Here is a 24,234-nt window from a genome sequence, read left to right on the forward strand (position 1 = left end):
CATATTAAAAACCCCATGCTTCTCCTCAGCATGGCTTCTGTGGAATGCAGTAAAGGTGCACTCAGAAAAACTTAATGAACAAAAGTGCTTTCCACAGAGTGCACACTCTAAGTGCTTTGTAATGGAGGTTGTGCCTCTCCAGACTGTCCTCGTGAATCTGTTATGGATCTTGTTAACGTCAGCACTGCCAGGCCTGCTTCTTGCACAGCATGCAAGAGAAGCAGTGCCATGCCACAAATTTCTGCCTTAACAGCAATAAGTGGTACTGTTTATGGGAATTTCTGTTTATAGGGACTGCTGTAAAAGCAGCGTTCAAAGATAGGATGATGAGTTGGAGTTAAATAGGTGTGAAATATGATATATTAACGTATATTAATGACCAAAAAGGAAAAGTTGTCTACTGGACCTCCTGAGTTGAGATTTCTTATATCACAAGCCTAAGAAAAGTTGAATGTAAAAGTTGAATGTAGAAACAATGGCTAAACAGGAATATTTACCCAGATGCAGCTCAATTAAGAAATAGATTTCTGGTCATCCTTCCCAGCAAAGTGTTTCTGCTTTACTTGAGTACTAACAGTCTGGCTGAGTATGAACGTAAGCTTGAGGCCCAACCCTAACTAAGTTTCAGGTTCACAGTTCTTAACTGATGTCTTTCAGTTATCCAGTAATCCTGGTTGCAATGCAGAGCACAATTCCAAGAGGATGCATCTCAGGAATTAAAAACAACTCAGAAGCCAAATCATTATACTGAGCCAAAAAAAGCATTGCAGTACATAAAGACAAATTCCCTCCTTAGCCTGAGGAGTGCAACACTTTTCTAAAAGTGTCATTGTGTCCGTTGTAAGTTGTTCTGTAACACTCAAAAGCGCTTTATATAACCTTAAGTACAATCATGACTACTTAACTAGAAAAAATTCTCATGTAGTAATTAACAAGGAATTAAACCTCATAACTTTACTACTGCTTTACTACTCTCTCTCTCACACACACACACACACACACACTGTGTTAATGTGAATTAACTTTCACATTTTTTAAGCAAGTTTTGCATTTTATAAAAATCAATCCCTAAAATGCACCAGTTCCTTCCTTCTGTTTAATGGTTTAGTGTTGGAATGTGGAGCTGAGGCTTTAATTACAAAAAATATAATACTCATTGGCCTTTGTACCGGTGCAGTCCTGAGAGAAGTCCCTTTCTGAACTCTTTGTCAAATATTACATGGTATCCAATGGCAACCATTTGTATTTCATGTGAAAATGAAGCATGCAACTAAGCTGCATTATATAGCAGCTCAGACAAAAAATATAGCGGCACTCCACCACTGCAGTCAGGGCCACACTTAGTCATTTGAATTAAATGTTGTCAGGTGTTGCGCACAAAATAATATGTTGTGAAAGTCTCTTTTTAGTCAGTGTCTATCAATGCATGCCGTAGCCAAATGTGAACATGTTAAGGCAAAAGGCTATCTGCTATTGGCAGGAGATAGATATTGGGAGATAGAAACACTCGCCTCATTCAAAAAACTCCCTTTCTTCAAGTTCTCAACACACAAACAGCTTTGTCTTCAGAGAGAGAAATCTGCATGGGGACAATGCACCCCTCACCCCTTGTGTAAGGAACCCCCTCTTGTTCCTATCGCAACCCCCTCCGTCTCATTCTTCACAAAAGGGGCCCATGCTCAAGACCCCGAGAATGCCTGAGAGCCTCACAAAGCTCACTGTCTCCATGCCAACAACAAATGAGAGAAAAACTTCTGAGTCTCCTTCATGGACCTTCCTCTGAAGATGGCAGAACAGCCATGGAGGATGTTCTGGTTCTGTAGGCATCAGACTGAGGATCAGCTTGTTTAACCAAGGCCCGAATGGGTTAATGGAATAAATAAACTGCCCTAATGCTAACAGAAAGAGATGGATTAATTCTAAAATATTTAGCAAAATATTCCTCACATGATTTGATTAGAATGTCCAAACAACTGCCAACAAACGATAACAATCCATTCTCAGATGATTAAGCGATTAAGATAATCTTTAGAAGGATATTAGGAGGAAAAATAAATAAAAAAAATAGCTGCATGCATGAGGACATGTTTTTCCATTAGCAAAAAAATTAAGCAGTTCAGAACTTGTCTTACTTTAGAAACATAGATGACTTGAATTATATCAAAAGCCCTGCAGATAAGAATGAAAAGATTTAGGATTATAATTTAAACCATATCCAAACAATAAAAGCTTAAGCATAAATAAAAACTGTAGCTAAATTCCTAAAAAACATAAGTACTTCAGATTTTTGAAGTTATCCCTCCACACCAGACCAGAATGCCAGGTATGAAGCTCTAGGCAAAAGCAACAACTATTGATGAAATGATGGTAAGAAACAAGATAGCAATAAAATTTAAATACGTCCGAGAGGTAAAAACAGCAACTCTTTGATAGCAGCCAATAGATACTGTGGAAATAACTTCAGTCCTTATTCTTAAATATGTCATTTATAAATTAGTCCCTGATATTATAAAGGTTATTATGAAATGTATTCATTCATTTTGTTTCCTTGTTGTATATGGTACTTTGAACATAAAGACTATAATCCCTAAAGAGAGCTGACTCCATTTGCTTGTGTACTCTTTCTCCAGAACATGCACCTATTCCAGTAAAACTTTTTGCCGATTTGCAGTCAAATACTCTGGATAATTTCCTCCAATCAAATAAGGTGGCTCCAACCATGTCCAGCCTACATTTGCCTGGAAACACGGACACTTGCGTTAACAAACCTTATGCCTCTAAAAGAAACCACAGAGTGAAAAGGAGCTCAAATCACCAGACCAGACTAAATATTTTGAGTAATGAGTCTAATAAATGAATAAGTATAAATGATCGAATAAATGTGGGCTACAAAGGCCAGATTTATATGTTAATCAGCAAAATATCCTTTAAAAATAATGCACTAAATAGATGTTAAATATCAAATGAAAGCTCTGTACAGAGCTCCAAGTACGTCGTCAGCCAGTCGTAATGTTTCTTCAAGAAAGAGCTGTGTGAAAGTAATAGAAAAACATGTGAAGAAAAGAAGTTTAAACTACATACAAATGTGGCCTTTCTATATAAAATCTGAGGCATTATAGGATAAATAAAGTATATAGTCTTACCTGATACAGTCACTCTCATAGCAGCCTCCAGGGGTCTGTTATTGTCCAAGTCTTTGCTCAGCTTCAGATCTCCTGTGTCTTTGTTTAGAATAAGCAAACTGAGCTCATTGCCCTCTACAAACGTGAAGAGAAGCTTATCAGACACGTCCGGATCACGTGCAGGTACCTTTCCAATGACACCTACAGGGAAGCTGTTGGATTTATTGGTGATGTAGTTGTTAAATATTATCTCAAAATCCTGCAGAATGGGATAGTTGTCATTAACATCGACAAGGCGAATGTGTACAACGGCCCGGCTGACCAGTGGAGCAGATGTGGCCTGAACTACAATCAAGTACTCCATCTTGGTCTCATAGTCCAGATCAGTGAGAGCAATTAGATCCCCATTAAAGATGTCCAGCTGGAAGATTTCTGGAACATTACCCTCAACAATCTGATATAGGATTTGAGCATTTGTTCCCTCATCAGGATCTGTGGCACTGACACGTGCCAGAGTGGAACCCACAGAACTGTGCTCCTTCACATAGATATACAACTCATCCTTTTCAAACACAGGGGCATTATCGTTAATGTCTTGCACTGAGACCCCGATATCCACTGCAGCTTTCATTGGGGGAACGCCTTTGTCTACTGCAAAAGCCTTAAGGTTGTAAGTGGCTACATTTTCCCTATCCAGCTTCCTCGCTGTTCTGATTATCCCTGAGTATGGCTCAATAAAGAAATCACCATCACCATCATCCCCTCCCTGAAATGTATAGCTCACTCTGCCATTTGAACCTGAATCTCTGTCAGACGCAGAGACCTGAAGTACACTAGTGTACACAGGTGCATCTTCAAACACAGTGCCTTGGTAGATAGCTCTCAGGAACTGGGGTGCATTGTCATTGGCATCAAGCACTATGATCTCCACATAGGTGGTATCAGACTTCTGAGGAATGCCATTGTCTTGAGCGATGATAGCCAGAGTGTATGAGGCTTGATCTTCATAGTCAATTTCGATCTGAGTTGTAATGGCACCAGTGTCAGGGTCAATTTTAAACTGAGGCACGTTGTCCTCCATCACATAAGTAATGCGTGCATTCTCACCAGTGTCTTCATCTGTAGCACTGATAACTACAACTGTAGAACCCACAGGCCTATCTTCACTCAGTAACACTTGGTAGTTAGCACTCTGAAACACAGGCCGGTGAGTGTTGGCATCCGTAACATTGATGAAAATCTGCGCCGTGTCAAAGCGCGTACCATCTGAAGCCGTTACAACGAGAATATATTGCCGTTCCTGTTTATAGTCGAGTGGCAAGGCTAAAGTAATGAGCCCACCACCGCTCTGACTGGTGATGGCAAACCTATTCCGTGTGTTCCCACTAGATATCTGGTAAGTTACCACACTGTTCACATCCCTGTCAATGGCTGTGACTGTGAGCACACTGGCCCCCACTGGAGCATCCTCATTAATCTTCAGATTATACAATTTCTGTGTGAAGGTGGGAACATTATCATTCACATCCAACACTGTTACACTTACACTGGCTGAAGATGACATCACAGGAACTCCATGATCCCTTGCTTCCACACCGAAATTATAAAACTCAGTGATCTCTCTGTCTAGCTCCATACTGACTGTAATCCACCCTGTACTGTTGTTGATGATAAAGGGAAAGCTAGGTGATGTGTCTGTGAGTTGGTACTCCAAATAAGCATTGTTCCCTGAATCTGCATCAATAGCTTGAATATGTATCACAGAGTAACCAATGGGAACATTCTCCAGCACTGAAGCTTGAAAAGGTGTGCTGACAAACATAGGCGCATTATCATTCACATCCACAACCTGCACAACAACCATACCTGTGCTGTTAATGAGAGGTGGCCGACCACCATCTTGGGCTTTTATCCGCAAATTATACTCCCTGATCACCTCATAATCAAGAGGGTTAATGACATCAATGATGCCTGTGGGGGAATGAATGTAGAACTGTCCCTTTACATTCCCACTGATTATACTGTAATGCACTTTAGCATTATTTCCAGCATCTTTGTCTGTGGCCTTGACCTGAGCTACTTCAGAGTTGATAACCACATTCTCAAGAACTTGAACAACATATCTTTTCTCACTGAACTGAGGAAAGTTGTCATTCTCGTCCTCCACAGTGATATGTACAGTGGCTGTAGAACTGCATGGCCCAGGATCTCTTCCTTGGTCGTTGGCCTCCACTATGAGCTGATAGTAAGAGCAGACTTCTCTGTCTGGACGAATCCTGGTTTTTACTAAACCATTCCTTGGATCAATTTCAAAGACCTTGTTCAGCTTAGCCTCATTTACTATTTTATATATCATATTGGCATTAGAGGGAGCATCTCCATCGGTGGCTCGGATTGTCATCACCTCAAAACCTACCTCAACATTTTCCCTTATGTTAACCCTGTACTCAGTCTGCTCAAACACTGGCCTGTGGTCATTTGTGTCACTGACTGTGATTGTGAGATAAGCTGTTGCTGACCTCCTTGGTGTCCCCTTGTCTGTTGCCATCACTTTGAACACATGGGTGTCTTTAACTTCCCTGTCTAATGACTGCAGAGTTGTAATGCCACCTGTCTCTGGATTGATTTGAAAGAAATCGTTAGATCTGCTGTCAAACAGAGCTTCCATGTCATAGTCCAGTATTCCTGCATCTCCATCATCAGAGTCAAAGGCTTTGAGTGTAATTACTCGGGTTCCAGATGGCTCATTCTCCGGTATGGAAACCTGGTAATTGGGAAGCTGAAACTGGGGAGCTGAGTTGGTGTTTCGTTTTTTACGTCGAGTCCATGAGTCCCGCAACCAATGCTGACTATTCTTGAACAAATGTAGAGCATTAGTGGTGTCAATAGGCATGTCCAATAAAGTTCTCAGACCCTTGAATTCTTTGTGGACCTTTTTGCCACCTCTCAAAAATGGTATTTTTTCATCCCGGGCCCCTTTAGTGCCCCATTCAGCTTGAGGTGTTGGATAGTCAGTTCCACTATATCCCATAGTGTGAGGTCCCTGCATTCTAAACTGCAATGTTACCCCCAAAACTAGCACAATTTTCCATGAACTTGGCACGGTGCAGACAAATCTGGCATCATGATGCAGACAGCGCTCAGTGGTCAAGTCTGTATTCCCAGTGTTTGGGTTCTTCCTCACTTTCTCCTCGCAAGTAACTCGAAGCGTTTCCGAGTCTCGCGTAAACTTCGGTAAATGTTCATGTATAACTGTGGACAATGTGCCCAAGTTCAAGCAATCCCCATATCCAGAATGTAGATAAATATATGCGTCCGGTTTACGCTTCGGTTTACCTTTCCTTCTGTATTTCATGTAGCAATTCTGACCGTGAACAAACGTGTTAAAATGAATCAACACAAAGTTTTCCGACGTTAATGACGTGACTCTTAAGAACAGCGGGACTGCGCGTTTGGCAAAGAGCGAGCAGTGAACTTTACGCGCGAGAGTCACGACTCCATCCCTTCTCCCAACCATCACACAGGGTCCCAGTGACTTTGGCGTTAAACTCCTGTCTATTTTGTAAATCCATCCTGGTCCGAGAGACGCGTTTACCAGCGTTACTCCTGGGTGAAGGGACTCCGAAATATGTAAATCAAAGCATACACACAACTGGACACGAATAAGTATCCCAAACCAAATCCATTTAATTAGTTCTTCCATGGCTCATATCTTACCCCAAACAAGTTAAGCGATTAATCCGCGATTGGTTAAATATCACATATAAATAGCTAGACGCACTCCACAAGTCGCCGGCGGATTGCACCATGCTGCCATTAGTGATGGACGATTCGTGAACGAACCGTTGCTTTCTTCTCAAACGACTCTTTTAAGTGAGTGAGTCGGACGAATCGGTTCACACGCACGAACGAATCTAAGGGCTAAATCAGTTGAAAATTTTATAGTGACTTATTCTAAATAGAATCAAGTATACTCTATCAACAAAGTGTCTGTACGAGGCTGTAAATGTGTGAACCTTGAATTCTGAATGAAGCGGAACCGAATCGGATTAATCAAACGCTCCAAAAAGCAAAACCGTTCATAAGAGTCGAATCGGCAAAGTGATTCATAATGAAGGTCGCCTGGAGATTGCATGCATCTAAAATCCGACTATTATACAGTATTTAAGGAAAAACATATTGTAAATCTTATAAAATATATGTGAAATACTCCGCTTTATTGTTGTGTAGTTTACATTTCTAGAACTGTCATTTAAACCGCTCAGAAATGTAATAATAATAATAATAATAATAATAATAATAATAATAATAATAATAATAGCATGTCTCTTACATAGAAACTTAAAGGACACTACACAAGGGATTGTCCTTTAATGAGCCCATTAGTGTTTTATTAGCATATTTATTGACATTTATATTTTTGTAATCATTAAAATTGGGATCAATTAAAATGACCAGACAATTCCGCTTGGTACTGCAGTAAATAAATAATAATAATATACAACAGTTTAATATGGTTAATAGTTGCTTAAGACATAAAGTGTGAACAGCCCCCCCGTGTGGACAAATCACATACACGCAAGTAATAATGACCAACAAATAAACATTCTTCCTAGTAAAATACATCTTGTTAATCTCATCACGAGGTCAGAAAAGTCTAACTTCTCATGATCTGCACTAAGAGAATGGACCTTTTAATACATAGCAGGGCAGCTTGACACTGGCCATAATTAGGTAACAAATGTTATTGTGTTCCTAGAAATCGATTGTGCTTGAGAAGGTGCAATCATTACATTTCAAGACATTTTTCCTTCTTGTTTTTGTACTTTTAACATTTCAGAACCGTATTAACTAGTAAAAAAAAACAATAAAATGGAGGCATGAAAAGAAGCATTTTATCTGTTATTTATTGCAGTCAATGGGTACAAGGTTAAATTTGTTATCGTGTTATGAAACGTGTTCAAACAAAGATGTAAAATGGCTTCTGACTGCATTGTTTCATTGTTTCTATTTTTTCAGCCAACAAACATATGGTAACCATTAAATACTTAACAAGAATACAAAAAAATCACATGAATGATGTCATCATCACAGAGTGTACAGTTCAACTTGAAATTACTTCAATTCTTGATGATCTTGTTAATCGTCAAACTGTCTGATATACTGGATGCTGGCCAAACACTATTGGTAATATGGTCTATATCGGGCCTGTTCTGGGTGGTGTCGTCCAGGCATCTGGCCCTGAGGAGGTCCCTGTATGCGAGGAGGGTGAGGGACATGCGGCGCAGGCCACAAGCCTGGGCTCAGGGCTCCCGACTGGTTAAAAGGTGGGCTCAGGGTGCCCTGGTCCTGGGTCAGAGTATTATGGTTAAAGTGATGACGTGGTGGGGCACTAACAGGTGGGGCACCATGCTGAGGGAGAGACGCAGACAGTGGGTGGTTCAGAAACGGTGGCATCTGGCTTATGATATGTCCAGGTGGAGGGGTGATGGGAGGTGGTGCAGTGGACATTGGTGGTGCCTGGTTGTAGATCATGTGAGGAACCCCTGTGGCCTGCATGGGGTGGCTGAGTGGAGGTGGTGGTGGAGGTGGAGGACCGTAATGTTGCTGCTGACGTGGAGGCATGATGTGGTGAGGGTGGGACACCACCGGCTGGCCTTGGTGGTGATGAGGAGGCAGACCTGGGGGAGTCTGCGGAAGGGGTTCACGTGGAGATTGAATGGAGTTGCTTGAGTCATCCTGGATGGGCACGGTGATGAGGTTGCTGTGTTTACGTGTAGTCACAGTGGCTATGCGGAATGTCTCCGGTGGCAGGGCCCGGGACGAGGGCCCCAGATCAGAAGGAGAGGGTGATGCAGCAGGAGGCTGGCCAAAGGGGTCATGACCCTGCAAAGGTGGTTGGATCAGGGGGTGGGCCTTGGGTAGGTGAAGGGCCGGGGGCAGGCGGAAACGGTCCGGTGGGTCTGAGGTCAGGTTCGGAGTCAGAGCTGGGGTTGGGTGTGTAGGCTCAGCCCGTGAGACTCCAGGTTTGCCCGCTCTCATGTGCCGGTGGTTGATATGGGCCTGTAGGTCTCGCTGTGAGAGGTAGGTGCGCTTGCATCCCTGCACGATGCTGCACATATACAGGGATCCGCGTTGGCACTGCTCAATGCGCTGGACTGGATCAGTGCAGCTATACAGGGACAAACTGAACTTAGAATTTAGTATAGGAAGTGGAGGCAGGACACAATCATGCAGTTCATAAAGCGTATACTTAATCCTGCCTGTATTTTACAATACTTTAAAAACTCCCTAATAAGCAAATTAAAAGCAGAACAGCATAAACTCCACAGGAGAAAATATATGATGATATTAGCAATGTTTGTCACAGACATGAAGATCAAACGAGACAAAAAATCTTATTATTTACATTACATTTTAATTCATTATTATATTTTCAATTGACTGTGATATAGAAGAAATACAAATGGATTAATCAGTCAGGTAGAAATGTTGACACAAACACAGAACTATTCGTTTTTATCAATTATGATATACACTGAAGTGAATATAAGCCCGATAATGAACACTGTAAAAGAAAATGTTAATTATGACTAAATGCTAATTGGTTGAATAATAAGGATAAAATACATAAACATCTGAGGTTATTATTCATTACCATGCAGCCCTAGATACAGGGATTGCTTCAGGATACAAACTGTAAATGGCAGCGAGCTTGTTTAGAAAATTAAACTAAATTTGTAAAGGAACTTACCCAGGACAGGTCTTATCACTTTTCTTCTCATAGAGAACTGCACAGTCATAGCAGAACACATGTTTACAGGGAATCTGTTTAAAGATTAGAGAGAAACCACATAAAATAAACATTTAAATGTCATGCTTCTGAGATCTATACAATATATATACACATAAGAACAAATGCAAAATAAAGGTCTTGCTAAAGTAAATAAAGAAATAACTCCTCAAAATTTGTAGTCATTAACATTATTCTGTATATACAGTCAGGTCCATAAATATTGGGACATCGACACAATTCTAACATTTTTGGCTCTATACACCACCACAATGGATTTGAAATGAAACGAACAAGTTGTGCTTTAACTGCAGACTGTCAGCTTTAATTTGAGGGCATTTACATCCAAATCAGGTGAACGGTGTAGGAATTACAACAATTTGCATATGTGCCTCCCACTTGTTAAGGGACCAAAAGTAATGGGCCAATTGGCTTCTCAGCTGTTCCATGGCCAGGTATGTGTTATTCCCTCATTATACCAATTACAATGAGCATTTACAATAGGTCAGGAAATAAGATATTTAATCAAACAGTTGAAATAGCTATAAATACTGGTTGTCCAACCAACGCCCGAGAGCGTTCAAGTCAAGTCAAGTAGCTTTTATTGTCTTTTTAACCATATAGAGCTGACGCAGTGGTGCTACATAAAACAACACAGAGCTACATAGAACAACAAAGAGCTAAGGACTGAAAGTAAGTTGTCCTAGCCACATAAAGTGCAACATGTGCAACCTAGTGCACGCAGTGCAAGACGATAGACAGAGCAGATAGACAAAAAACACTACAGGGCAAAAAAAAAACCAAGATGGCGCCGACCAGTGTGCATTCTGTATGTTGTACAAAACATTGTGCAAAGGTAAAGGGTCGTAAAAAAAGAGGATGTGCAAAAGAGGATTGTAACACAGGATTGTAAGCATTTCTACATTCTGTTAAAGCAGCAGTTGAGTAAGATATTGAAATGTGGTGTTGCAAAAGAACAATTTTAATGAATGTGCAAACAGCAATTGAGTGAATTTGAGAGTGCATGTATGTGTGTGTGTGTGTGTTTGTTCAGTAACAGTTCAGTTCTAAGTGTTGAGAAGTCTGATGGATTGACGGAAAAAACTGTTGCACAATCTGTTTGTGAGGGCCCGAATGCTATAGTACCTATTCCCAGATGGCAGGAGGGTGAAGCATGTGTGTGAGGAGTGTGTGGGGTCATCCACAATGCTGTCCTTACCATTCGTCCATATATCTTTATGGGCAGGCCACATTTGTCACAGAAGTGTACTGGAGTGTCATCTTTCTCTCCAACCAGGTTGAGCTGTAAAAAAGAAACAGATCCATAAACCTGCCAACAGACACTTTTCAATCTGAAAGCAACAAGAACTATCTTGTACATTTTCATGTTTAAAGCCATTACCTTATAATCCCAGAAATATGGGTGGGGAAATCTCCGCAGTTTCCCAAAAGCATCTCCAGCTTTGCACTCAAACCTCTCTTCCTTCTTACATGTAAAGGTTTCTAAAACCAGAAGAGTTTGATATTAACACTAAACACATTTTCTATTACAACCTATAATAGAAAACTTTTGATTTCTATTTAACATGTGCCATTTAGGGAAAAATAATGCTTTCATTTAAACCATCCTGTATCAAAAACCAAGACATTCACTGATTCCTTCCAACAACCAAATCAATTTCTTTTTTGTGTATATTCATTCTTATGCATGAATAACTCTCACCTTGGTCACTTGGACCATTGGAGGGCACTCTGGCAGTGGGCTGCTGTGCCCGGGCAGGAGGCTTGCTTCTGATAGTCTGCTTGGACAGTAACTTGATGGGGATCCTTCGACGAACATCCAGCCCTCCAAGAGCCCCTGAACCATCAGTTCCTTGAAGGTCATTGTCTACTACACAGATGGATAAACATGTCAAAATCAAACAATTGTTCCACAAACAGGTTATCCAGTATATTTAAACAAGCTTGGTTAATTTCTTTTCCACAAAGGAGGCTAACATTATGCAGGACTCAGTAACTATAGCAACACAAGCTTTAGACTGTTCCATATCTGGATAATATTGATGCTTAAATTAAGTTAGCTTGATCAACTGTATTTGACAAGGTTCATGTAATTGCATATTTATTATTATATTACAATAATGTTTAGCCCAGGTACCATGAACAATAGGCCATTTTATTAAACATAACGAACCCTACATATAAGTTCATACCTAATATTTTTTCCTGGATATAGACATTTAGATAACATTTGCACGGCCAACAGCATGAACCAATACAAAGCAAATACAATACAATAGAAAAGACAGTGATTTTTTTTTAGTTCAGTGTCTATATAAAGCCTAATCCTTCTGATCTGTACTAACTATATGCATTTTCTTATGAATGAATCTGTAACTCCTTCGATTACTCCGGGTGTTATTTACCTTTTTCAGACTCTGTAAATATACATTTAGATATGCATTGAGTTTATTAGGTGATTCAGAAAAATGTTGATAGCCAAGTTATTAAAAATTTTTTATTCAAATTCCAATTAACACACATATCAGCAATCAAAGTTGTCTGTAAATTTTCAGATACGTTTGTAAATAGTGTACTTGTCAACAAAGTCAACAACAACAACGTCAAGAACAATGGCAACAACAACGACAACAACAACGTCAACAAAAACAACAATGTCATCATCAATAACAACAACAACATTGTCAACAACAACAATGTCAACAACAACAACGTCAACATCATCAATATTATCAATGTCATCATCATCAACAACAACAAAATCATCATCAATAACAGCAACAACAGCAACAACATCATCATCATCAACAACAACAACAACAACAACATTATTAACATCATCATCAACATCAACAACAACAACAACAACAACAACAACAACAACATTAGCTCTATAGGCAGTTATCTGGAGCTCAAAGTGCGATGTAATACATAAATTACCAAATTAAAACAAAACCCTATCATCTTCAGAGGGACTCTATCAGTCAACGCTGCCATGTTTAAAGAGAAGATATTAATAAAATGTCACATACAAGACAGTGATTTGTTCAAACAGCTTAACACTTACCATTTTGGTCCATGTCTCGCGCTCTGCATTCTGGGACGCCCTCTGAGCGCTAAGAGTGGGCGGAGTTACCGCTCGGCCCATGCATCAGATCATCAAGACGCATGTACTACGCATAACCGTTAAACGATTGTTTGGTGGATGTGATTGTTTTCTTTTAATTAATGATTACTATTAAGTCTTTGTTACTAAATTCATATACCTGTCATACGGTATACTCCTGTAATAAGATACACACCGTGTTTCATTATGCATGTCTTTTGACTGATGCCAGTGTACATGGTAACACTAATGTGAGCTGATATTTCATGTGGGAGAAAGTGGACTGAATTGAGCTCAAATCAGTATAAACTCCATTTACTTGACTGCACACAGTGTTCATCTGATATTTGTCTGTGTTTTTATAAAACACAAGACAAATACTCTTTTAAAACACGGTCATATGTTAACTGGACAGACATTATCATAAACAGCAGAAAGAATCATTGGTGCCCCCCTGCCCACTCCATAGGTCTTGTATGACACAAGAACCAGAAACCAGGCAGGAAAAATCACTGCTGACCCTTCGCACCCTGGACACAACCTCTTTCAGCTCATCCCTTCTCTCAGGCGATACAGAACTTTGTTTTCCAAAACTGCCAGACACAGGAACAGTTTCTTTCCCCAGACAATCACTTTCAGTCATCACATCATCTGTATACGTTACACACACTACCGCTGCTGTATATCGTACAAAAAACATAGTATTGAACCATACTGTTATTTGCATTACCATGCACTTCTCACACTTTATGTACATAACTGATTAGTCATATATTCTGTATTCATATTTAATACTCATACTGTCTATATTGTATCACATCGTCTGTATTGTATTGTATAGTCTGTATTGTCTTGTCTTGTATAGTCCAAGCTAAATGTATAGTATAGTGTTATTTATGTCTGTACTTTTGAGAGTCACAAATAGCTGGAACCAAATTCCTTGTGTGTGTCAACACACTTGGCCAATAAACCTGATTCTAATTCTGAAGTGTTAAACCATAAACAATGTCTAGAATATGTGGGATTTTTTTTATTATTAAAAATGTTATTGATTATTGTTTTTACATATTGATTTTTAAAAGTCATTGATTTTCATTGATAATCAGCCCTGCTAGAGAAATAGAGTTATTTATCTCACTAGCTGTGGTCATGACACAAGTTATCACCAACAACACTGGAAATAACAAGAAGAGTCCTCCAAAACAAACTGTTAATAATTTGTGATGTTATTATGAAGAACATTTTTAATCTTTAATAAGCTTGATGTAGTTATGGAACTGGGTTTATGTATTGTTTTCTGTCATTCTCGTTCCTTATACTACTGTTTGTAACTTTGTTTTGTAAATTAATTTTTGTTACATTAAAAAGGTCGTCCTAAAGTTTTATTTTATTATTATTTTCAGAATTACTATACAATTAATATACAACAGACCTTGATTTAGAAAATCATACACCCTGTTTGTTAAAAGTGGATTATTGTTGTTTTGCACTTTAGAAAAACAAAGAGTTTCAAATAACCAATCTGCTTTACTTATAAAAGTGATTCTAATCAGTATTTTCTGAATATGATCCAGCTGTTAAAATTAGAAAGTGCATTATTTGAACCTCCCACACTGATGATATTGATTTCTCATCAAACATTAAACTATTACAATGTATTACAGGATTTTCTAAAGCACACTGAATATTGCCACTATACTAAATTAAGTGTACTGTTTAAGGAATTAGATGAAGTCTCATACACTCACATAGTGGCCAAATAGTGTACAGTAAAGCATAGAGAGAATTGGGGATGCAAACAGGATTTAAGAACATACAATTGATTTATTCCAAACACTGTAATTTCTTTTATATTTACAATAAAGCTTCTGACATTTGTCTTTAACAAAGGATAGACAAAGCAAACAAGTAATTTTCCATTCAAGTACATACATGTAAATAATCTGACAGTCAGAATATTAAACAGTTAATTTCCCTGTAATCAAATCTACAAGTAGCAACGCAATACAAAAAAACATGTTGAGTCATGCTGATATATTACAATGGGCCACTTAAAAAAGTTTACGTTGAAAATCACTGCTGCTTGAATTTTATATTATAGCGAAATAATAGAGGTACTTGCTTTAGAAATTAACCCAAAAGAGATTTGGAACATTTATACATTTTAAAATCTGACTTTAAACTTAAAAAAAATCTTTCTTGCTTATGTGGAAAACGTTTAAAAAAATCTGGAACTACTCTGAAAAACGAACCAATTTAACCAATGATAACACCAGATCTTTTGCAATCTCAAAACTTTTCAATCAATTTCTCAAACAGGACAATTAATTTTTCTCTGTTCTTCTCATGGGGCGTGTCTAGAGTGCAGTCGATAGAGTTTTTGCCTTGGTTCTCGGTTTTCAGTGTCTCTCTGTCTCTCACAAGTGCCGCCTTGTCCCTCTCTAATGCTGCCCTGTCTTTCTCAAGCCGGGCTCTGTCCTGTTCCAGTGACGCTCTGTCTCTGTCTACGGCGGCTCTGTCCTTCTCCAACTGAGCCCGGTCTCTCTGGAGTGCCAGCTTCTCACGGTCAGCCAGATCCTTCTCTCTCTCTAATACCAGCCTTTCTCTATCCAATTCTTCAAGCTCCTTTTCGAGAAACTGTCGTTCTTGGGCTAATCTGGCCCGCTCACTGTCCAGGCCTGGAAGCATTGTCGGTTTCTCCTCTCCCAGAAGTCTCTCCTGGCTTAGCACAGTTGGTCCCGAGTCTCCGACCCGTGTTATACTGTCATCGTCCACCAGTAGCTCTAATACATCACTTCCTACTTTCACCTGGCATATCCTCTTGCTGGACTGCGGGCCACAGTCATCGTCACCTGCTGATGAAGTCATTGAGTGAAAGCTGTCATCAGGAGAAAACTCATCCTTTAATGCTTCATCCAGGAGTTTAAACCATCTCCACTGAGAGGATCTTGAGACTGCCTCCATTCCAGGAGGAGGATATTTTATTTCCTTGAGCAATATAACAAGAGATGGATAATCAGTTTATTTGTTTTGTCATGTGACTCAGCAATTTTTAAGTAATCAACCAATCATTTGAAATTGTAGTAGACCAACCTTGTATTTCAGCTTCAGGTTTTCCCATTTCTTGGCAATCTGCTCAACTGTTACCTTGTCATCCAAACCCAACTCCCTAATAATTGCACTGGAGGAAATAATAATAATTTAAAAAAAAATAAACAAATAAAATTTTGAACCTTTATTGAACACTAATTACAGCAATCCCAGCTGCTGGTAAATTACCTCCAAGCTGCCTTGGCTGCATTTCTTTTCCTGGTAAACAGCAATGCGTTTGTTGTCCGCAACCGTATCAGATTTTTTATGTCCTCGTCGGTCACTACACAGGACAAAAGAAATAGGCTAGTTAGCTAGCTAGATCACTCAAATAGTGCGGGTGTTGTTGAGCTACAACTAAAATATATCAAATTAATCCAAGTTTAATAAGCTACACGTTTAATGTCCACTTACGTTTATATGTAAATTCAGAGCTGGCCATTTCTTATCATAGATAGATATTAAATTCTACAGATAAGAAGACTAGAGCTAGGGCTCTTGAAAAGAAGTGTCCTTCAGCGCACTGTTCTTTCTGTAGAACAAAATGGCGCCGACCCCTAACTCCGCCTCCACAGAGCTAGTGCACTAGCATAGTCCTGCCTTAGCAGGTAGCAGACAAGTGGGAAACACGCAAATATCAAACTCTGCGATTTCTGTTTTTAATAACTGTTTTAAATGACCATAGGTTTGAGACATCGAGGTTTCGTCATCATTTTGAATGATGTCCTGATTTCTTTCCACAAAACTCGATTTTACTTAATTGTTTGAAAGCGATGTAAAAAAAAAAAAAAAAACAACCAACAACTCATGATGCACCCAGGAAGTTAAAAACTTAAATAAACTTTTAATAATAAATTATACTAAAATAAATATAGGTAAGAATTACAGAATTTTTATCAGATAAGAAATATAAGCGCATTTACTAAAGTATCCACAACACTAAGATAGATAGATAGATAGATAGATAGATAGATAGATAGATAGATAGATAGAACTTTATTGTCATTGCATGTACAGGAACATAACAACGAAATGCAGCATGTAATATAAATGTCAGGTGTCACGCAGAAAAACTGACTATTTATCATAGCCGAGTTCTTAGTCGAGCCTGAAACTTATCAGACAATCAAAAAAAAAGGAGGCTACGCAATAGCCAATCAGAAAATAGCACTATTGTATCTGGGTAAGATTTAACGCAACAACCAATAAAAAAGCATATTCGGTAGAGAGGGTATTTTCGATGGTCGGTTTGAACAAAACCTTAACACGAAACAGCTGGTCTCTGGACGGGACATTGTACTCAATCATGACCCTAAAAATGGCTGGGCTTGAGCCGAACTGTTAAATGGGAGCAACATTACAAATGATAAAGGAGTCCAAAAAGGCAACAAACACTTACAATAAACAACACCAGTCATAATATCTCTCTCTCTCTCTCTCTCTCTCTCTCTCTCTCTCTCTCACACACACACACACACACACACACACAAATTAATAAATGGTAATTAAACCAATACTTTGTATTTGGGTAAATTGCGGACAGTGATCTTTACCAAACAACAACTCCCCCATTTTTTTTTGTTTTTTGGGTGGTATAAATAGGTATATATGTAAACATATGTACAGCATGTAATATATAGGTATATATGTAAACTTATGTACAGCATGTAATATATAGGTATATATGTAAACATATGTACAGCATGTAATATATAGGTATATATGTAAACATATGTACAGCATGTAATATATAGGTATATATGTAAACGTATGTACAGCATGTAATATATAGGTATATATGTAAACATATGTACAGCATGTAATATATAGGTATATATGTAAACGTATGTACAGCATGTAATATATAGGTATATATGTAAACGTATGTACAGCATGTAATATATAGGTATATATGTAAACGTATGTACAGCATGTAATATATATAGAGATATATATGTAAATAAATGTACAGTGAATAAATATAAAGGCTATAGCAGTGCAGAGATGTATGGACATTGTTGAAAAGTACAAGTAAATTGTTCTAAGGCTATGGCATTGAAAAAATGTGCAGACACTGTTTTAAAGGAACAAGAAATATATATTTGAAACATTAGGCAGAATGTACAGCAGGGTATATATAGATACACATAAATAAAATATGTGGAGATGTACGGTATGTAAGGCACAATATGTGTAGAGGATGAGGAGCATTGTATGTAGAATTGTACAAAAGTTATATACAGTATTTTTACAGTGTTCTCTAAAGTGCAGGACACTAGAGTTCATCCACACTTGTCTTCTTGAACATCACTTTGTGTGTAGGGGTGTTGTCAAACTGGAACGTTAGGGATAGACAGTTAGTTAGTGCTGACCTCAGCCCCAATGAACACCATTGTTCATTGAACACTAGGTCGAAGTGCTGATATAAAGAATTTGATAAGATGAGTTGGATTACACCAGAACACTCTTTCATTTCTGATTCTGTTTGGTCAAAAGCTGTTGATTAAGTTTGTACCACAGTAGCTTTGTGGTGATTTGGATAGCTGACTGTGTACCAGAGCTTCTTGTCCGACTTCAATGCTTGACCTCACTGGCTATTGCCACTCTCAAAAATCTATGGGAAAGCCTTCCCTGAAGAGTAAAAGTTATTGTAACTAACTGGTGACTAAATCTGAAATGAGATGTTCAAAAAGCACATATCGGGTGATGGTCAGCTATAGAGGACCATATAGTGTTTCACCAGAATATGGCCACAAGAATGTGTCTTTTACAACTGTAATAAATACTATTACATTAATATTGGGTCTAATAAAGGTCTGCACTGTCCATAATAACCAGACAGTGTCTTATTAAACTTTATAGTTGTAGAAAGGATATCCTGAATCTATAATAATCTGACCATATCTATCTGAATACAGAAAGCGATGCCAGATTGTGTTTCACGTATTTTGAGCACAGTCTTTATGTGACAAAACATGAATTAAAGCCTTTTTTTCAGTTTAACTGATAATGGGTCAAACTAATTAAGCCACTTGACCTTATCATGTGCATCTACCTTGCCATAAATAATAGATTGGAACTTTTACTTGAGTTTAGAAAAATTCTTTTTTTAGAAAAAAGAGTGTTTTCCTCTTCTATTACCACACTATTTTGTCTGTGTTATTCCATTAAAAAAGAATATAGGTTATTTTGTGTCAGGATGTGAATACTGTATGTGTGTCTTAATGTTCAATGTGTATGCTTGTCAAATTTATGGTAGGAATGTTTGGCAAGAATGGCTTTATAATCTACATTTTGTTATAGAAAATTAAACTGAATCCATTATCTATAGAAATGCCACAATAAACCCATGTATCTCATTATCATGGTGTCAGTAAGTCTGAGTGAGTGAGCTACAGAAAGCTATGAACACCCTTACTTGATATTCCTAGTCTGTCTGAGTATTTAGAAAATGAAGATCAGCAACTATGCACAATAATATAGTGAATACTGCTTCGGGGTTATAGTGTCTATGTAAAGTAATCTATTCCTGTGCAGGTGTGTGGAGTTATATTTGTAATCCTCTCATGTATGTTTCATGTGTTTTATGTTTTTGTGTCTTTACTAAGTCTGTAATGTGAGTACATCCTGTGAATGTTAGCATTTGTGCATGTATTTAATACCATTTGACACCATATGGTTTTGCCAGAGTGTAAAAACACCTAGGCATGGGCGTCGCTGTGGCTTGACATCACTAGTCGTCACCATGGTGAGCAGCTATGGGAGGGTGATGTCTGAATCTGAGAACTCAATTGTCCTTGTTCATCCTTTCCAAAAGGGACCTAGGGGAGTACAAATGTGAGAATAACTGAAATGGAAAAAGATTAGAAGACAGAGTGTAAAAGTTACGTATTGTTCCCTGGTGTAGATCTCTTCATCCATCATTTATACAAAATTTGAGCCATGCCAGATTTGGTTCTGTTGCTTTGGTATTTTTTTAAAACAGTGGAAGGTGATTGAATGCAGAACTGCCTCATGGATCTGAAGGTATAGGTGAGCAAAGACTTTAGCCCCCATAGCTCACAGAGCCAGGATCAGAATCATCAGATGAGCTGTTGCCACACTGCTGCCAAGCAGATCGGCAGCACTATTTATAGCTAATCCTGTTTAAGCGAGGTCATGCTCTCTACCATCCGTAAGACAGAGCAGTGGAGTTAAGCATGTTGCATGTGTGTGACAGAGGACAGCGGTGGAGCACCACATCAGCTTCAGCTTCCACTCCCACCATGAACTTATGTACATGTACAAAGTGTGTCAAAAACACACAAAACAAAATATTTTCAAGAATCCAGACTGGACAAAGTACATTGAAAATGCCTTAAATCAAAATAGGAATGTTTGTAATGAAATATAGGGCTATAGGTCATGTATGAATAATATTGTGCTAGTCATATTGTGCTACCATTTGAAAATAATATAGATACAGAACATATATTAAAATAAACAATAGACCCACATAATTACCTCCTATTCTGGATGCATGGAAACCCCTAGTTGTATTGTATGATGTGCACATAAGAAGATTTTGGGATTACCATGTTATGTTAGACCAGACATGAACTTTGATATCAGCAATCCTAAATAAACTGTTCTTTGATTATGATTCAACACATTTCCTTTTATAGCCCACAAGCTCACAACTAAAATGACTTTGGAACAGTGCATTTCATCCCTCAGTTTCCTCTGTGCATTTCAGTATAATTATCAATGTCTTCCATTAATGAAATGAAAATGAGATTAATACTTCCATCCGGTATATAGAATTAATTCTCCTGATGGTGGATCACAGACTGGGCAGAAATCTCTGATTTCTTATTTTATAACTGATATTATTACCTTCTCTCCTAAAAATATGAAAGTCTTTTGCTTTGCTCAATTTCTCCAATCAGCACACTTGTATTTAATTAAAATAATCTAATTTTTTTAAATATAGATATTTTAATTCATCATATTATGGTGTATTTTGGAAAATCTAAAATAAAAAAATGTTATGTTAGTGGATTTCATGTCCTGCAACTCTTATCTAATACACACACACACACACACACACACACACACACACACACACACACACACACACACACACACACACACACAGGAAAAAGCATGGGCTTTGGAAAAATTTGCTAACTGTTTATTGATACAAAAATATAGGATATATCTATATTATATCAATTTAAACAAATGTGGTGCAATAAGCTGTAGCTACGGGTGACACCTGTACCTGGACCGAGCATATCAGCCAATCAGAATTGCAAATACAATCCCTCATGACGTAAGCACTGGAGGAGCAGAAAGCGGTGGGCGGGGCTTTCCAGATAGAGTTGTAGAATCATTAGGTCGGCAAGTGATGAGACGTGACACGCGTTTAAAGGGACTAGAATAAAAAAGGACAGGTAGGCACTGTTTATACCTTTTTGTTTACCATATAAAGGCAGTGATAATGTTTGATCATGACAGTCTGAATGTAAATACCGGTGTGCGCCTTTGTATATACATTATAATTATCTGTCTTATAAATAAACAATTTATAAGAACAATTGAAATATTTTTAGATCATATTGCTAAGCCTACCATTTTAATTTGGGATTTTTGTTAGATACAGTAGGGAATAGAATATAAAACGTCCTTTGACAGTTTGTAGTGAAGTGCTGGATGCAGCTGTTGTTAAATATACAGTATATGAGAGAGTGGAGATTTACACCAGGGTTAACCAGGTATACTGATTTGTAGAACACCTGTTCTCAGTTTAAAGTAGCTAGTCTATATTCGGACATTTATATCATTATCACATAAAATTGTAGATGGAAACAACTTATTGTCTGAGTAATTTCTTTTCATTTGTTTACCAGCAAAATCAGGATTAAAAAGAGCTCTAGATAGACTGTATATTCCCTTAGCACATGTGTATACAGACAACAGTGTACAATTGTTAGTTATGTCTTATATCAGGGCCCCGCGTGTTAATTCTAGACACTACAGGTGAATAGGATACAATCAGTCACTATCAGCTAGTTGATTACTGAAGTATTTATTTTTTGTATTGGTGCATTTATTTATTTATGCACCAGAGAATTGAGCAAATGGTTTATAAAAGTAAAAAAAAAAAAAAAAAGATTTCTCTGTAAAGATGTTTTTAACTACGTTTCTACAGACTACAAACTCTACAAACTCAAAAATTTTTGGATAATAAGTTGTTTATTGTTTTTCACTTATTTAAGAAATGGCTATTAAAATTTAACTTTCTTGCGCTATTCAAATATTTTTTGTGCACTATTCTTCCAATTAGTTTGAGCATGTAAACGTTCATGAATGCAGGTCATCTACAAAAAACAATTTTTGGTTTTGTATATAGAAACAAAAAACTAAATTTGAGAGGAAATGATTTTAAAAATACAATGGGTTTGGTGTGTTTCCATTCTGTTTAGTGAGGTTTATAAGAATTTGAACTGAGAACAAAATTCAGATAATATAATCAGTGATTTGATTAAATTGTGCACAAAAGGCTGGGACTAAAGTTTTTTCCAAAGCCGAGTTTGTTATTCGTCTTACAATTTAGTAGTTTAATAGTTGGCGTGAGGAAAATTTGCCATTTTTACATGTAGTGTCTTGTCTTTAGCTGTAAATTAGATTATATATGAAGACTTACATATTTGTTCATTACTTTTAATATTCATTTGATCTGTAAGAGCCCATATATTCTGCAGATTATGGTTCACTTTCTCGTGCATTTCTTACTTTGGCTAGTTGAGGTGAAGAGGTTGTCACCAGTGGTTAATTAACAGACACAGGGAGTTTACTACGTAAATTTGTTTCCAGTTACACTTTATTCTTGAGGTGTCACATTTTAAACTAAACTGCAGCAGGTACCAAGAATCACAGTCATTTGATATAGCAATATATAGCATATTTCTAGCTTTTTTGACTGTGACCGAAAAAAAAAACTCTAAAAAAATTTTTTGTCATGACATCATATATGTTTCAACGAGATATTCAACTGTAGTTTAACAACATTGTCTTTTAAAATGCCTTTTGTGTCTTTGTAATGATTTTTATTGTTAAATTAGCATCATCGTTCATGTTATAGTTAAATCTTCTTTTCTCTGAGCTACTGGTCATGCTTTGTATATTAGAAATATGAAGTGAGAACCATCTTGACCTTCTAAGCTTCAGACATGTTGTTATTTTTATCTTCAGACAGTACGGCTCCACGAATGTCCTTTCCGGTCTTGTTTTCTGAGTCAGCAAAATGAAACTATATTACATAATGTATGGGTCATATGATTTGTATTTTTTATCACTAGCTTTGTTAGTGCCTGTTCATTAAAATGGTTTCAGTTCACATTGTGGAACAGTGCTCAGAGTAATCAACTCTGAAATAGTGTTAGATTTCAGCATCTACATTACAAGCGACACCTTACTACTTCAGCATTTTGTATGTTGAGTAACTCATGATTTTACTAATCACTATCACTGGTCACTTCAATAGTTTATGCCTTCTTGCCCATGAAGTGCCTTCAAACACATTTTGTCCATTCCGTCCCTCCAGATATACTCATGTTGATTTATCACTGTTGTGACATGCATGAGACTTGTTAACCCAGAGCTTTCACGTTGGTGCAAATGTTGTCACTTTGATTATTTGCTTAGAGCAAGTGAACATTTGGAGTGATCTCAGGAATGACATCATGGAAAAATTTCTATTTAAGCAAAAAAAGTTTGAATTTATCTGCAAACATTTATAACTAAATATTGTTTTTATTTGTCTTAATGTTTCTGCCTAAAATTATTATAACGTTTCTAATCTTCTTTATTTTAGATGTTTGTAATTATCTTTATTTATGTATATTTATTATATAAAATTTGTATTACTGTTTTCTAAATAGCTCTTAATTTAATTCATTAAGGCATGGCCTTTTTTCAAATGTATTTATATATTTTTACCAATTACATATTCTCTGTAATCAGTAGCCTCTAAAATATATTACAAAATGTCTAATCACACTTCTTAGTAATACCTCAAGCAGTACAAATTGTGCATTGAGTGGAAACTCATGTTCTGT

At 37.5% G+C, this 24,234-nt stretch overlaps 3 protein-coding genes across 4 annotated transcripts in view; all 3 read right to left on the reverse strand.

Moving 5' to 3' along the window:
* celsr1b (cadherin EGF LAG seven-pass G-type receptor 1b) overlaps positions 1–6,905 on the reverse strand; it is a 47,406-nt gene extending 40,501 nt beyond the window's left edge. Inside the window, exon 1 of the mRNA XM_060885433.1 lies at positions 3,144–6,905. Coding sequence (XP_060741416.1) covers positions 3,144–6,825 — 3,682 coding nt within the window. The 5' untranslated portion in view covers positions 6,826–6,905. The remainder of the gene's footprint in view (positions 1–3,143) is intronic.
* A 571-nt stretch (positions 6,906–7,476) lies between these two features.
* LOC132856258 (E3 ubiquitin-protein ligase Hakai) lies at positions 7,477–13,098 on the reverse strand. Of its 2 annotated transcripts, none has more exons than XM_060885772.1 (6): positions 13,004–13,098; positions 11,639–11,806; positions 11,318–11,418; positions 11,135–11,218; positions 9,877–9,950; positions 7,477–9,294 (listed from the first exon to the last, which is right to left on the reverse strand). In XM_060885772.1, exons 1-6 carry the CDS (start codon positions 13,014–13,016, stop codon positions 8,304–8,306), a joined length of 1,431 nt encoding a protein of 476 aa, XP_060741755.1. In that variant the 5' UTR covers positions 13,017–13,098; the 3' UTR covers positions 7,477–8,303. The 2 variants fall into 2 exon arrangements, with proteins under 2 accessions (XP_060741755.1, XP_060741754.1); XM_060885771.1 differs by having other exon boundaries at positions 7,477–9,309.
* A 1,797-nt stretch (positions 13,099–14,895) lies between these two features.
* Positions 14,896–16,706, reverse strand: zgc:171459 (uncharacterized protein LOC562056 homolog). The gene is made up of 4 exons (XM_060884948.1): positions 16,547–16,706; positions 16,322–16,415; positions 16,136–16,223; positions 14,896–16,030 (listed from the first exon to the last, which is right to left on the reverse strand). The coding sequence occupies exons 1-4, from the start codon at positions 16,572–16,574 to the stop codon at positions 15,332–15,334; spliced, it is 909 nt and encodes a 302-aa protein (XP_060740931.1). The 5' UTR covers positions 16,575–16,706; the 3' UTR covers positions 14,896–15,331.
* Between the last annotated feature and the right edge of the window lie 7,528 nt (positions 16,707–24,234).

Source organism: Tachysurus vachellii, chromosome 13 (genome assembly GCF_030014155.1).
Source record: "Tachysurus vachellii isolate PV-2020 chromosome 13, HZAU_Pvac_v1, whole genome shotgun sequence".
In the NCBI taxonomy this organism is placed as follows: domain Eukaryota; kingdom Metazoa; phylum Chordata; class Actinopteri; order Siluriformes; family Bagridae; genus Tachysurus; species Tachysurus vachellii.